This window comes from Canis lupus, chromosome 25 (assembly GCF_048164855.1).
Source record: "Canis lupus baileyi chromosome 25, mCanLup2.hap1, whole genome shotgun sequence".
Classification (NCBI taxonomy): Eukaryota; Metazoa; Chordata; class Mammalia; order Carnivora; family Canidae; genus Canis; species Canis lupus.
Genome location: NC_132862.1, coordinates 36,381,209 through 36,395,506, shown reverse-complemented (window position 1 = coordinate 36,395,506; position 14,298 = coordinate 36,381,209). Strand labels below are relative to the sequence as shown.

Genomic DNA, 14,298 nt, shown 5'->3' with positions numbered 1-14,298 from the left:
TCCGAAGTAACTAGCTACAGGAAAGCACTTAAGACATTCAATTTGGAGGGTGTACCTGAGTGAGGACTCACATGACAGGTTCTGACACAGCTTATGGTTACAGACATAAGGGGTGGGCTGGTGGTTTCTGTGGTGAAAATACCCAGGCAGCAGCATAGGGAAGAAGCAAGATTTCCCTGTGTTATAACATCATGACCAAAATTCTTAAAATATAGCCCTTCATAAAGCCAGCAAAGAAGCTGCTTATTCCCTAGCCATGTGTCTAAAACACCCAGAATTTCTTACCTGGAGGGGAGACTGGGTCTCTCAGTTGGTTAAATGTCTGACTTTTGCTCAGGTCATGATCTCAGGGTTCTAAGACGGAGCCCCACCTGGAGCTGGCCTCAAGCCCTCAGTCTGGCTCCCTGCTCAGTGGGGGGTCTGCTTGGGATTCTCTCTCTCCCTCTGCTTGTTCTCTTTCTATCTCTCTCTCAAATAAATAAATAAAATCTTTTTTTTTTAATAAAATCTTTTAAAAAATTCTCCTACCTAGAGTTTGATACTCAAACTCCCAATTTCTGTGCATTACTCCATAGTGTGAAGGCTGAGAGGGAAGTTTAGTAACTGTTATTCCTTCTGCATCTATGATACTGTCTCTCACACATGTTGTTTCAGAAAAACTGGTATAGATGTATTGTCTGACCATTAGCTTTTGTACATATGCTCAGGGGGGTTCATATGATGAGCAGCTGGGACATCTTTAGTTCTGGTCATAGAACTGTGGCTACTATCACATGAAGTCTCCTACAACAAAATCAGTATAAATGTTGAACAAAATAAAAAAAAAAAATAAAGAACCCAACAAGACAAAACTTGAGAGATTCCAACTGATTGAGATTTACTGCTTCTATTGTACCTGCCTGCCAGGAAAACAGAAAAACAAAACAAAAACAACCTTTTTATTGAAAGATATCATTCATAATCTTAACTGTTTTTACATACAATGTCTGGCATTTGATAGAAAATTACAGGGGGATGTCAAATTATGGTAAAGAAGATGCTGGAATAAGAAGGGAAATATGAACATGGTATGAAAAGAAAGCTATGATTCTAGTTTAGATCACATGTTCCGTTAAATGTAGAGAGACTATATTTAGTGATGGCTTTTTGTAACTGTATTTTTCCACTTTCCTTCTACCCCAACTTGCTACTTTATATGAAGTGCATATGTGCTAGTTACTATTATAGGTTCTGTGATGGTGAATGTTATGTGACAATTTGACTGCACTAAGGTGCCCAAATAGCTGATAGAACATTATTTCTGGGTGTGTCTGTGAGAGTATGTCCTAAGGATATTAGCATTTGAATCAGTAGACTCAGTAAAGAAACTTGTCCTCACCAATCTAAATGATCTAATTTATAAAGGGCCTGCTTAGAACAAAAGAGAGAGAGAGATCGAAAGAGAGACAGTAGCAAATTCTCCCTTTCTTTCTCTCTGCTTGAGCTGAAATATCCATGTTTACCTACACTTGAACATTGGAGGTGTTGGTTCTCAGGCTTTGACTCAGACAGAGACTTCTATCATTGGCCTCCCTATCCTCTACTCCCCTCCAACCTTCAATCTTCAGGTCTTAGGACTCAGACAATGACACCATCAGATCTCCTGGTTCTTCAATTTTCAAATGACAGATCCTGGGACTTCTTGGCCTCCATAATCATGCAAGCCAATTCTAATAATAATGATGATGATAATGATAACAATAATGATAATATACATATCCCCTATATTTATTCCTTTAAGTCTATGCACATCTTACAAATTGGCCCTTTATTTTATCCTTTTCAAACTGCTCTTTTAATGCATATGCTTGTTTTTTCTCTTTTGATCCTGATTGTGGATTTTTTTTTGAACCTAGTATGTCACTATCACTGTGGTCTTTCAACTCAATTATGTGACTGAAAATATAAGATTTACTAATAAGAATTAGGAAGGAACTTACTCAAAAACAATCATTCCCAAGCCCTCACCTCCAGTTTGTACATTTGATCAGTAAATGAATGGACCCCTGCCTCCTAAGAATGCTGAGTTGACTCTAAAAGATCCTGACTTTGCAGGACTCTGGAGCCGTATTTGCTTCCCCCTTTTGGTATACTTTAGTTGGGAGCTGGCTAAAAAAGATTGAGGCAGTCTGCAGAGAGACAGTAAGACTAATCTCAGCTTTCCTGGACTACAGAGAAATTCCTAGGGCCTTTGGTTTATACATTTTGGCCATCAGTATGCATGGTGTGGTTCCTGGGCCCCAAGCTCCTTTAGTATATTTCTTGTTACTAGAAAAACTAGGTGTTCCCTAACTCCTCCTAGACTAATTTATCCCTAAGTAAGAGAGTTACGAAGTGCAGTTTGTCCTCTGCCTCTGCCTGGGAGTGCTCTGGGTATATGAAGTCTCCCAGCAAAAGCAAATCATCTCTGTTACAACCTTTGCCGTGACACATACAAAACATCTGTACCGGGCCATTGCTGTAGAATCATTGAGTGTTTGAGGACTGTGTTCTTCTGTTCTTTCTCTGCTTGAAGGGTTTTCTCCAATAAATTCTATGTTATATCTGCACGTCTCTAGTGATCTGTGCCCCCTTACATGGCACTAGTAATATACAAGACAATTTTTAAAACTATTTCTGTAGTTGGCAGATATAGAGAAATGAGAAAAAGGAACAGTATAAGAGGAAGAACAACTTTCACTCTTGCAACTATGTCTGAGGCCTCTGATAGGCTGTAGCTCCTTTGTATACACACAGGATTGGGACAATGAAAAGAGAAGTTAAAGCTTATAAATTTAAGCTTTGGTTTATAAACAGAAGTTTAAAACCATAATTATTGTTTAACATTCAACTTTGTTGGTTCACCTTCATCTTTTTTTTTAATAGTTTTTTGGGCTATCTTTTCATAGCCATCAATGTCTGAAGAAGTTACTTATGCAGATCTAAAATTTCAGGACTCCAGAAAAGGGGAAAATATCCATGAGTTTGACACAGTTGGGATAAAAGGTAAGATTTTGAGCTTTGGATGTGTTGTAGGTTGAGCTTCCCATTTTTACCAAAATTACTAGTGCACAAAATAATTATAAAGGGTTGATTTTTTTTTTTTTTTACTAAAGGTGGTAATTAAAAAAAATAAAGGTGCTAATTAGTGCATTGAATACTCAATCTTTTACAATGTTTCTATGCTGTAATGCCATACTCAAGATAATTAGGATAGGATAATGGCTTGATTTTATTGGATTATGAAACATTTTTTCCCCTGTAAAACAAGGGCCTATGTTGTCCAGGAAAGTCATGGTTTTGTAAGTGCTTCTTTTTTATAAGAAAATGCTAGTCACTGCTAACTCTGGGAAACGAACTAGGGGTGGTAGAAGGGGAGGAGGGCGGGGGGTGGGAGTGAATGGGTGACGGGCACTGGGGGTTATTCTGTATGTTAGTAAATTGAACACCAATAAAAAATAAATTAAAAAAAAAAGAAAAGAAAATGCTAGTCACAAATATAATGGTAAAACTGGCTCTCATCTTTCTTCCTATGTGATAGGCACTGTCCTATCCTCATAAGGTAGAAATGAGCATCTCTGTTTTACAGGAAAGCAACAGTGGCTTCAGGGAGTACATGGTATGCTTGAGTGTCACATGCATGTCTGTAGATTGGGAAAGACTCTCTATTTACCCATCAGAATTATGGAGGAGAGGTTTTAGAAACCATTGGATGTCCATTGGACATTTAAGTCCATCATTTGACCTTTTGAAGTCTGTATTCTCATCTATAAAATGGAGATAACAAGGCCTATTTAATTATGAGCTTGCAGCCATAATTTAGTGTATGCTATATGTGCCATTTTGAAAAGGCTAACATGTTTAATGATTATTTCATGAGGCTTAAATTAAAGATAGATAAAGATGAGAAATATACTCACAAAATGTTTTTTTATCGGCCAGAATTTCACTACTCATTTTTTATTTATTCATTTAGTCTCATTATATATTTCTCTAATATTTAAAATTGGCCACACTTTTCAGTTCTGGGGACCACAAATGAAAATGAGGGAATCTCAAGAAGAATGACAATACTAAATAAGTTTGAGAATATTTTTTTCTGAAAGGAATATTAGAAGGAATTAAAGTTCTGTTACTTTTAAGCTGCTCCAGTTTGATCACTACCATCAAACAAATCAAATTTTATTCATAAAAAAATACTAAGTGATCCTTTGTAGCCATGTATGACTAAGTGGAAGAATCTGAACTTAAAACTAAACAGTGAGGGAATCCCTGGGTGGCGCAGCGGTTTAGCGCCTGTTTTAGGCCCAGGGCACGATCCTGGAGACCCGGGATCGAATCCCACGTCGGGCTCCCAGTGCATGGAGCCTGCTTCTCCCTCTGCCTGTGTCTCTGCCTCTCTCTCTCTCTCTGTGTGTGACTATCATAAATAAATAAAAATAAAAATAAATAAAAAAACTAAACAGCGAGGAATTTTATTTCAACATTAAACTATAACTGGAGATAAAAGAGTGAGACAGTAGTATTCAGAGCTATAAATTGGAATTTTGTGAATGAGCATGTTACTACACTGTTAGACATATTATTCATTTATTTATTGTTAGTTTTTAAAGGAGTTTTTAAAGATTTTATCTATTTATTCATGAGAGACATAGAGAGAGAGGCAGAAGCAGGCTCCTTGCAGAGAGCCTGATGCAGGACTCAATCCCGGACCCAGGGATCATGCCCTGAGCTGAAGGCAGTTGCTGAACAGCTGAGCTATCCAGGTGTCCAGACATGTTATTCATTTACTTACATAAATCAGATTATATCACTTCTCCTTAGCTTGCTGTTAGGTCTATTCATGCTTTGAATAATTAGAAAATTCTAAATAGCTCAAGGAATATTATAGTTGAATGGGAATATAGCTCTTTTTTATAAATCTTTAATTAATTCAGTTTCCCTAGGTATGAGATATATTTTGAACTAAATTTGCTTATCTTAATATGGTATTTAAGAAGTGACTGCTTTGGTTAAACTGTTGAGAAGAACTTAATAACATGATAATTTATTTTAAAGTGATTCTTGCAGTCATATGATGGGATTAATATTTCCAGAATCTGACTTATTACTTAGAAATGGGAAAAATAATGTTTATTGGAGGTTACAAAATACTTAGATACATACATGCACCAAATTCCCATATGTTGAGCCTAGATATAGGGGAAAGAAGAAGAAAGAAAGAAAGAAAGAAGAAAGAAAGAAAGAAAGAAAGAAAGAAAGAAAGAAAGAAAGAAAGAAAGAAAGAAAAAGAAAGAAAGAAAGAAAGAAGAAAGGAAGAAAGAGAGAAAAGAGAGAGAGGGAGGGAAGAAGGGAGGAAGAAGAAAAGTAAAAAAAAGAAAAGAAATAAATGAAGTATATGTGTGTGAAACAGAGATGAGAGACAAAAAGAGAGACAGAGAGACCTCTAAAAAAATGTCATTTGATTTCTACCAAGTCAAGTATATATTACCCCCCAATTTCTCCTATTTCTTTTGGAGTTTAAGTTAAATGAAAAGACACATAGAGGCCTGAAGAAAGAAAAGAGACAAAGAAATATTAGAAGATATAACATTCAAAACCACATTATACCCCAAAGTTTTGTATTTAAAATTTTTTTCCTCTAAAACTGTTTCCTTTCCCCAATCATGCTCATTTCACTAGATATAAATATAAATTCATATTTAATACAATCACCAGGTGTTTTCTATAGGCCAGCAATGTTCTAATTGTATTACCAATATTAAATCACTTAATCTCTGATATTTTATGGCATTCTATTTTAGCATGCAAAAACTAAGATACAGAGATGCAAATGATTTGTCCAATATCTGACATGATAAGCAGTAGATCCAGCATTCAAGCTCAGACATATTAGCCCTAGGAATAATTTTGCCTTTTTAAAAAAATCACTATGCTATACTGCCTATAAGTGTGCATATTATTATCCACCCCCTTTATCAAGTAAAAGATCTCTCATAAACATTTCATAAATTTGTATTATAGATTCTAACTTCAAAATGTATTTTTAATCAATTCATGGGTGGTCATATTATCTAATCTTAGTAAAACAAACTACTATTCTCTCTCACATGGCATGCTACAGTAGTTTTCTTGCTATTTTCCCCGCTTCCAACACTGCTACTCTATAATTAATTCATTGTCCATATAAACTAAAATCTTAAAAAAAAAAAACCCTCAATTATTTTCCTGTTTTCATTAAAGCCTTCCATTGGTTTTCCAAAAGAAGTCCAATCCCCTCTGGTTTAACAAAGCCTGTAGGTAATCTGTCTCCTGCATTTTTTACCTCCTCGAACATCATTTCTTGTCTTGGCCACAGTTTTTTAGCCATTGATTTTTTTTTCTATTTTTCAAATAGGTAAGGATCTTTCCCAGATTAGGTTTTTTTTTAACTAGATACTCTTGCTGCTTATAATGTTCTTCCCACTGATTTTGCAGGCACATTCCCATTGGCCATAAGATCAAAACTACGTGCTCTCCATAATATAACTGTTTTAAATCTGTGTATACCATAGCACAATGTGAGATCCCTATAATCTATTTATCATCCATCTATCCATCTAATCTATCTATCTATCTATCTATCTATCATCTATCATCTATCATCTCTATTATCATATATCTATTTATTTTCTCTCACAATTACAATGTATCTTCATGAGAGTAGGGACTTATATGTCTTGCTCACTTCTGTATTGTGAGCACCCAAAATAATGTGTAGTATATAGAAGATATTGAACCCATAACTTTAGTCTAATTGTATACATAAATAAATGAGAATATACTTCTTACAAAAGATAGTACTTGAAGCCACACTTCTAACCTTCAATAAGACCTTGACTATCTAGTTCTTTCACCATTAACTATTGCTAGATGTCATTTTGCATTTCACTTTCAATTTTTTCTATATTTCACAATATTATTACTTCAGCAACTAAGAGATGTAGGATACAGACCAGAAGTATAATAAGGTTATCACATTATTCTTGAATTATATTTTTTGAAACATCTAGTATTCACATACACAAATGATGATAATTTAAATCAGGTGGTGATTTAATAATGATTAATTTATAATATAAAGTATATGATTCCTCTTTTTTTTTAAAAGGGGAATGATCTGTTTTGGGGCTTTAGTGTTTGGCAAAAAAAGAAATACCAACAGAAGTTTGTTGCTAAAACTATGAAGAAATCCTGGACACGTGGAGATATTACAAAAGACACTCTATCATCTATGTTTCACAGCAAATTCTCAGCACTGGGGAGAAGGACATACATAATTGAAATTATTTGCTTTGTCATTCACAACTTTCCACTCACAGAAGGAATACTCTGAATGACCCATTAGCTCTCAGCTACCCATTTTCCCCAAATTTGTATGTTGTATCCAGATTGATTGGTTTTCTCAATTCTCTTTTTAAAGCCCATTTTTTCCTCTGTGTTCCTTGAATCAGCCTACCAATTAACAGCTTCTCCATTGAGAACCATTTTTGCATGCAAAAACATGAATAAAATGTTTTTTATGTGTTCTCTAGAAATTTTAAAATGTCCTTGAGTTTCTAGCAAAACACATTTCTTTACCAGAGACATGTTAGGAAAGAAATAAAGGTAAAATGAATGAATGGATAGATGAATGAATGAATGAATGAATGAATGATTTGAATAAAGATGTATACCATTTCCAGGCCTGTCTGCTAATTTTGCTTTTCACAGCACCACCTGCTCCTTCCCATGGATGGTGTCAGAGAGTCTTGGCTCTTCTATGCCTTCTGCTGCTGATTGGACTAGGAGTCTTAGGAAGCATATGTATGTATTAACCTATGTTTTGATTGAAAGGGCTAACACCTAGAATTACATGAGTTTTACAAGAAAGTTTATTTTTGAATTGAGGCTTAGAAATGATTATTGGTGATAAAACCCCAAAAGGTATTGATAACTAGATACTTAAACATGGTAGTCAGTTTCCCTCACTCCCATAAAGGGACTACTTCCCTAGACCTTTAATTTTGTAATATTAGTTCAGCAGCAAGGATGATGGGTTGTTGAGGGTTTTTTTTTTTTTATCATTTCTTTTTTTTTTTAATCTGGAGTTTACACAACTTTGAAGATAGAAATGAGAAAATTGAATAAACTACAAAATTTCAAAGAAGAACTTCAGAGGAATATTTCTCTACAACTAATGAGTAACATGAATAGTTCCAAGATGATCAGGAACTTATCTGTCACACTGCAAGTAACAGCCACCAAATTATGTCATGAACTCTACAAAAGAGAACCAGGTAATCCTACATTCCTCTCTAAGCTATTTATTAGACAATGAACAAAACCTAGGTGTCACTTGAAAATCATTTCATCAATAGGTAACAGCTTTTCCCTAGGATGCCATTATTTGGAGAAAGGAATTAAATGTGATTGACAAAGGACTCACTGATATTTCCTTGCAGTAAGAAGAAAAACAGGAAAAATAATAATACCTGTAGACCCCCAAATTATCAGAGGCTGAGAGTTAGTTAATAAAATATCAGACAGTATACAGTTTCTCTAATCTGACATTCACTACTGTTATTTGGGCACTGAGGTCAACAAAAGATAGGGAGGCGATCATAAGTCACCTCTTTATATCCTTTTTAAAGGATTAGAAGAGTCTTTTCTTTTTTATAGGTGATCTTATTCTTAAATTTCAGTCAATGTTTGATGAGAATCAATAGAAAAGAGTTAGGCTTTGCCTTTAGAGTTAGGAGGAATTGTTTTTTAAGTATATCTAACAGTTTCTATAGCTATTATAACTAAAACATGTTCTTGGTGCTCTTGAGAACTCCCCCAAATATTCAATGTCAGGCAGCAAGAAATGCTGTAGTTAGAGAAGGCAGGGCTGCTGTAAGATTTTTTTTGGTGGGGTTGATTCTTACTACACAATGTTTTTGTGATTAGCCTTCATTGTCATGTAGTATTATAAAAAATGAAAAAGAAACATAAGTTAATCAATCATTTTTCAGGACTCTTGAGGTAAGAAAATATGCTGGAATTCAATGGACATTTAATTTGGAATGTGTTCTTTATCTTTTGGACTGAGGATGCATTTTCTTCATCTTTCATGTAAAAAAGAAGAGAGACAAGTAAATTTGGTTAATTTGACATAGAGAACAATGGGAATAATAAGAATAATGGAGATTATCAACACAACCCAAATGAAACCATGTTCTTCTTCCAGAGCACAAATGTAAACCTTGTCCAAAGACATGGATGTGGCATGAGGACAGCTGCTATATACTAAAGAACAGTTATGAAACATGGCAAGAGAGTGTCATGTTCTGTTCTGCTCAAAATGCCAGCCTGTTGACAATTAAGAATAAAAGCGTATTGGTAAGGTCCCATGGATCTCTGTCTGTGAAGAAGGAAGCCACTTTTCCCATCATAGAATAGAGAGGAATGAGACATATTGGGGAAGATTTGTGCTAATCCAGACATGATTCTGGCTTAATTTAATTAGAGTATGAAGTGGCTGAGACTTAGTACATTTATTACAGGGTAGGATAGCCAACGTGTCATCTAAAACCTTAGCTTAGGATGTTAACATCAGCAAAATCTCAGAGGCCAGACAGATGGAGAGATATGGAGTGCCCAGTCTTTGGGTCTGTGAACATTTCCAAAATGAAATGTTAGGATCAACTCTCAGAACATAATTTCTGAGAATTTATCTAAAAACAGTTGATCAGGAGATCATTCCTGAGGGTTACAAATTCTGTAAAATCTGGATAAGAGAAGAATCTCTGTTGCTACCATTTTGTCTTTTTTTTTTTTTTTTTACTAAGAGAAAAAGCTAACATATACTAGAATAAGAAGATAGTATAAAGAAGTAGAATTAAGATGGGATGTCAAAGGCAAGTATTAAGCAGATATATTATACTGACTCTCTGGGTCCCAGGAAGAGTGAGTTCTCTGGAAGATTTGTTTCTGTACTTATGTATTTATTTTCTTCTTTCTAGTATCTAAATAGAATCTCCATATTTTACTTATTCTTCAGCACTTCTGATCTCTCAGATAGTATTCACATATTATTTAAGGAAAAAATTCATTTTCCCAAAAGTGTCAGCTTCCCTACTGTAAGAAGCTCTATCATCATTTACAGCTGTGGGGGAAATCAAACCATGATATCATCCACATCTAATCATTCTCAACTGATCCATCTTAGTCACTCAAAAATGTCTGGAATATGAGGAAAAAAGAACTTTGGCTCTAAAATTCTGGACTGGATCTAAATTCTACTTTATAACCACTTCTCTTTTTTTTTTTTTTTTTTTTTTTTTTTATAACCACTTCTCATTTGACTTGGATAGGTTTTTTCTCCTACTTCTTCTGTTTCTATTAACTTGTGTTTATATTAATTAACCACATCTTTTGCTCCTGGACTAACTTCTACTGGATACGTGAATCTTGAAGTTTGTGACCTTCATTGACCTTAAGTTAAAGTAATGCATAGAATGGTAGATACTTTCCCTTGTGAAACAGTAACTGATAAATAACTGTCAGAAGAAATCTTACAGTAAGGAGCACTTTGTTTAGATTTTTTTTAAAGATTTTATTTATTTATTCATGAGACACACAGAGAGAGAGAGAGAGAGGCAGAGACACAGGCAGAGGGAAAAGCAGGCTTCATGCAGCGAGCCCAATGCGGGACTCGATCCCGGGACTCCAGGATCACGCCCTGGGCCGAAGGCAGGTGCTAAACTGCTGAGCCACTCAGGGATCCCCTAGATTTTTTTTTCTAATGGCAGTACAATGTAAAAGAAAAGCAGTAGTGTAATGTCAAAAATGTTACTTTAAAACAGTAATTTGTAAGAAATTATATTGTGAGGTAATGTACAGAAATGAGAGACAATTAGTATTTTTGTGGGAGGTAAACAATTATTTTTTTAAACATCTCTATTTCTTGTAGGAATTTATAAAATCCAACAGGTTATATAATTACTGGCTGGGATTATCTCCCAAGTATGACAGAGATTACCAGAAACTGGATGAAACGATTTTCTCCTCCAACTGGTAAGTTTTTGTCCTTTTTGAATTTTTATAGTTGGTTTGAGTATGGTGTTTTCACCAGGAGCATTGTAGCTTAGAACTAAAAATAGCTTCAATTGAAATTGCACCCTCAAATAACTCTTTTCTCTTAACTCAGCCTTCTTTAAAGTGTGTAATAATGCAAAAAATTACCACAAATATCTCATTATCTTGACAAGTCACTAAGGAATTTATTTTTTTAAGATTTATTTATGTATTCATGAGAGACACAAAGAGAGAGAGAGAGAGAGAGAGAGATAAAGACATAGGCAGAAGGAGAAGCAGTTTCCCGGCAAGAAGCTGGATGTGAGACTCAATCCCAGACCCTGGGATCACACCCTTGTCCAAAGGCAGATGCTTAACCGCTGAGCCACCCAGGTGTCCCTTGAAATGGCCATTTTGAATGAAAAATTTATAAATAGACTAGAACATTTCTAGTAAAGGGAACAAAATGAACATGGGCATGTTATATTGCATAGATGGTATGTATAAAATAATTTGTTTTGTAATATATTAGGAAATCTGGTTATAAATATATCATTATGAATAGATTCATATGCTATATTTGTTCTACTTGAAATAGGAGGAGAGGGGACAGTCAAGGAGTACATAAAAATCATGCTGAAATTCCATTTGCATTTTATAAGCCTTTAAATTTGAGAAGCAGACAGGATCAGACTAAAGAAAGAAACCAGAGCCTCAACATGCCCATGAATTCATACTTATTTGTTCTTTGAGGACACATTAAGCAGGAGTGAACGCAGGGCAGTTGCGTTGGGGTCCAGCCACGCTAAATCTAAACCCTGAGATTCCTGGACACGCCCCACAGTGGGTGAGAAGCAAATACAAGTTTTGATTGCTTTGTTTGCATTTTCCTTCAGACAAATAGTAGACTCGAGAATATGGGTCAGAAAGACAAGGCAGTTCTGTCTTTGGCAGTTTACAATGATGGGACAGAGCAGGGGACAATATATGTGTACAAATGGAGGACAGAAGAAAATATATTTTAAAGATCTCATTTGGAGTAAAGGGACTAGAGATGAAGGTAGTGTGTGCATCAGAGGAGAGTACAGATGGAATCTTGTTTTGAAAAAATAGAATTTCCATGTGCTTATTTGTAATTATTGCTAATGGGGAGGTAATCTATAGTGGAATAGAAGACATCATATATTTCAAATTGTTAAGAAATAATACCTAAATAAAAAGTACATAATAATATATATGTATATATAATACATTAGATAGGTGTATAATATATAGTTATATATGTGTAGGCAATGTATTTCCTTTTGTTTTTTTTCTTAATGTATTTTGGGATGTGTTTCTCAAAAGGGGCTATTATCAATGACATCTGTATCATGTCACTTCAAATAGGAAATTTCGCTTTTGATAAATTAATTGATAACCATTTTTTATTAATGATCATTATTTATTGACCAAAGTATTTAATAAACTATATTTTTCCCAAAGGATATTTTCAATTTACAAGTTTGTCTCTGATGCATAGTCCCTGCTCAGTAATCTTGTATTAGGAGCTCGTAATTATTCAAGAACTTCAGAATAAAATCCCTGAAAAATGGTTAGGGGGAAATGTTACTTGGAGATGATGTTGAACTGAAGATATCATATGTTAAGTTAATTCCTGACTTGGGTGATTATGAAAAATATTTGAAGAGACAGTGTTGAAGATTTACCAGAGAAGCTAGACTGGTGGATTTAATAGAATTGTATTATTCTAAATCATATTAAGTATTGAGGAAGGGAGATGGTACATCTGGAAGTAAAGGACAGCAAGTAGTCCAGATGTAAAAAAAAAAATGGAAAAGGCAGATTAAGTAAGGCAGTGTTTGATACTGCATATTTGTTGATAAATATAAGTAACTTGGGCACTCTTGATATTCCAAATAATAATTAAAATGTATTTTAGATAATATAGACCCAGGAGCAATGATATATTGGTAAATCTTTTTTCCTATGGATGTGTTTCAAATGTTTGACTTGCCAAGTGTAATTCTTTATTTTCTCTTTCAGGTTTATGAGAAACACAAATGATGTAAATGGTTTGATGTATTGTGGATATGTGGACATACCATTTGTTTACTATATAAAATGCACTGCCAGGCAGCGTGTCATATGTAAGAAGCTGGCTGATCCAGTTAAGATTGAGAGCATGCTAATGAATGAAATACCAAATGAAAAATATAGTTAGCATTTCACTATTATCCTGTCATTAAAGCAACTTTTGGGAGCATACACCTTGTGGACCATGCAAAGGGAATAAAGATGCTATGAGATTAAATCTTTGCGTGTCTCCTAATAACATACAGTTTTAAACTTTCTTCTTTCTTTCACCTCATTTGCTGATTGAAAGGAACCCAAAGTCTTATCTTATCATCTAGATACAGACCAGATACAGTTGAGCATAAATAGAGTGTGTTGTGTGAACATACAGAAAACTCAAACTCACTTTTCCTGCTTTTCCAGGAATAAACAAGGTGAATACCAACCTTATACAACACCAGGGAAAATGAAATCTAGGAATATACAGAAAGGATATACATCATGACTGATTGGAATTTATTTTAGTAATTAATATAGGTTGATTTACATTTTAGAAAAAAATAGAGACAAAAAATCTGTTATTATTATAATAGATGTAGAAAAGCATTTTATAAAATTTAATACCTCATCTCTCAGAAAACTAGAAGCAGGTTTCCCTAATCTGATAAAGAACATTGACATTAGAGAAAACAACAAACCAAACAAAAAATTAACAACCACAACAAACTTTAAACCTAACATCATACTTGTGGTTAAAAGTGAAGTTTTTCTTTTGAACTCTGGAACAAGATCAGAATGGCCTTTATCAATTATTTTATTCAGTAGCCTCTATTGTTTATAGGAGGTCCTAGAAGCAAAATAAGTCAAGAAAAATAAATTTAAAAATATAAAAAATAAGAAAGGAAGAAATAAGACATTTTAATTTGTAGCTAGTGTAATTGTGTGTGTGTGTGTGTGTGTATAACAGAAACTAACAGAAACTATTATGATAAATATTTTATCAAGAATATTGGATAAGGAGGCAGCAAGCTGGTGGAGGAGTAGGTTCTCCAACCCACCTATATCCACCAACTTACCTAGATAACTTTCTTTTTTTTTTTAATTTTTACTTATTTATTTATGATA

The 14,298-nt window shown here is 34.3% G+C and overlaps 1 protein-coding gene across 1 annotated transcript; it reads left to right on the top strand.

The window, feature by feature from the left end:
* The first annotated feature begins 2,763 nt into the window (after positions 1 to 2,763).
* On the top strand, positions 2,764 to 13,411 carry CLEC12A (C-type lectin domain family 12 member A). The gene is made up of 6 exons (XM_072799078.1): positions 2,764 to 3,024; positions 7,771 to 7,863; positions 8,148 to 8,336; positions 9,269 to 9,420; positions 10,994 to 11,097; positions 13,144 to 13,411. Exons 1-6 carry the CDS (start codon positions 2,934 to 2,936, stop codon positions 13,319 to 13,321), a joined length of 807 nt encoding a protein of 268 aa, XP_072655179.1. The 5' UTR covers positions 2,764 to 2,933; the 3' UTR covers positions 13,322 to 13,411.
* Positions 13,412 to 14,298: the final 887 nt, after the last annotated feature.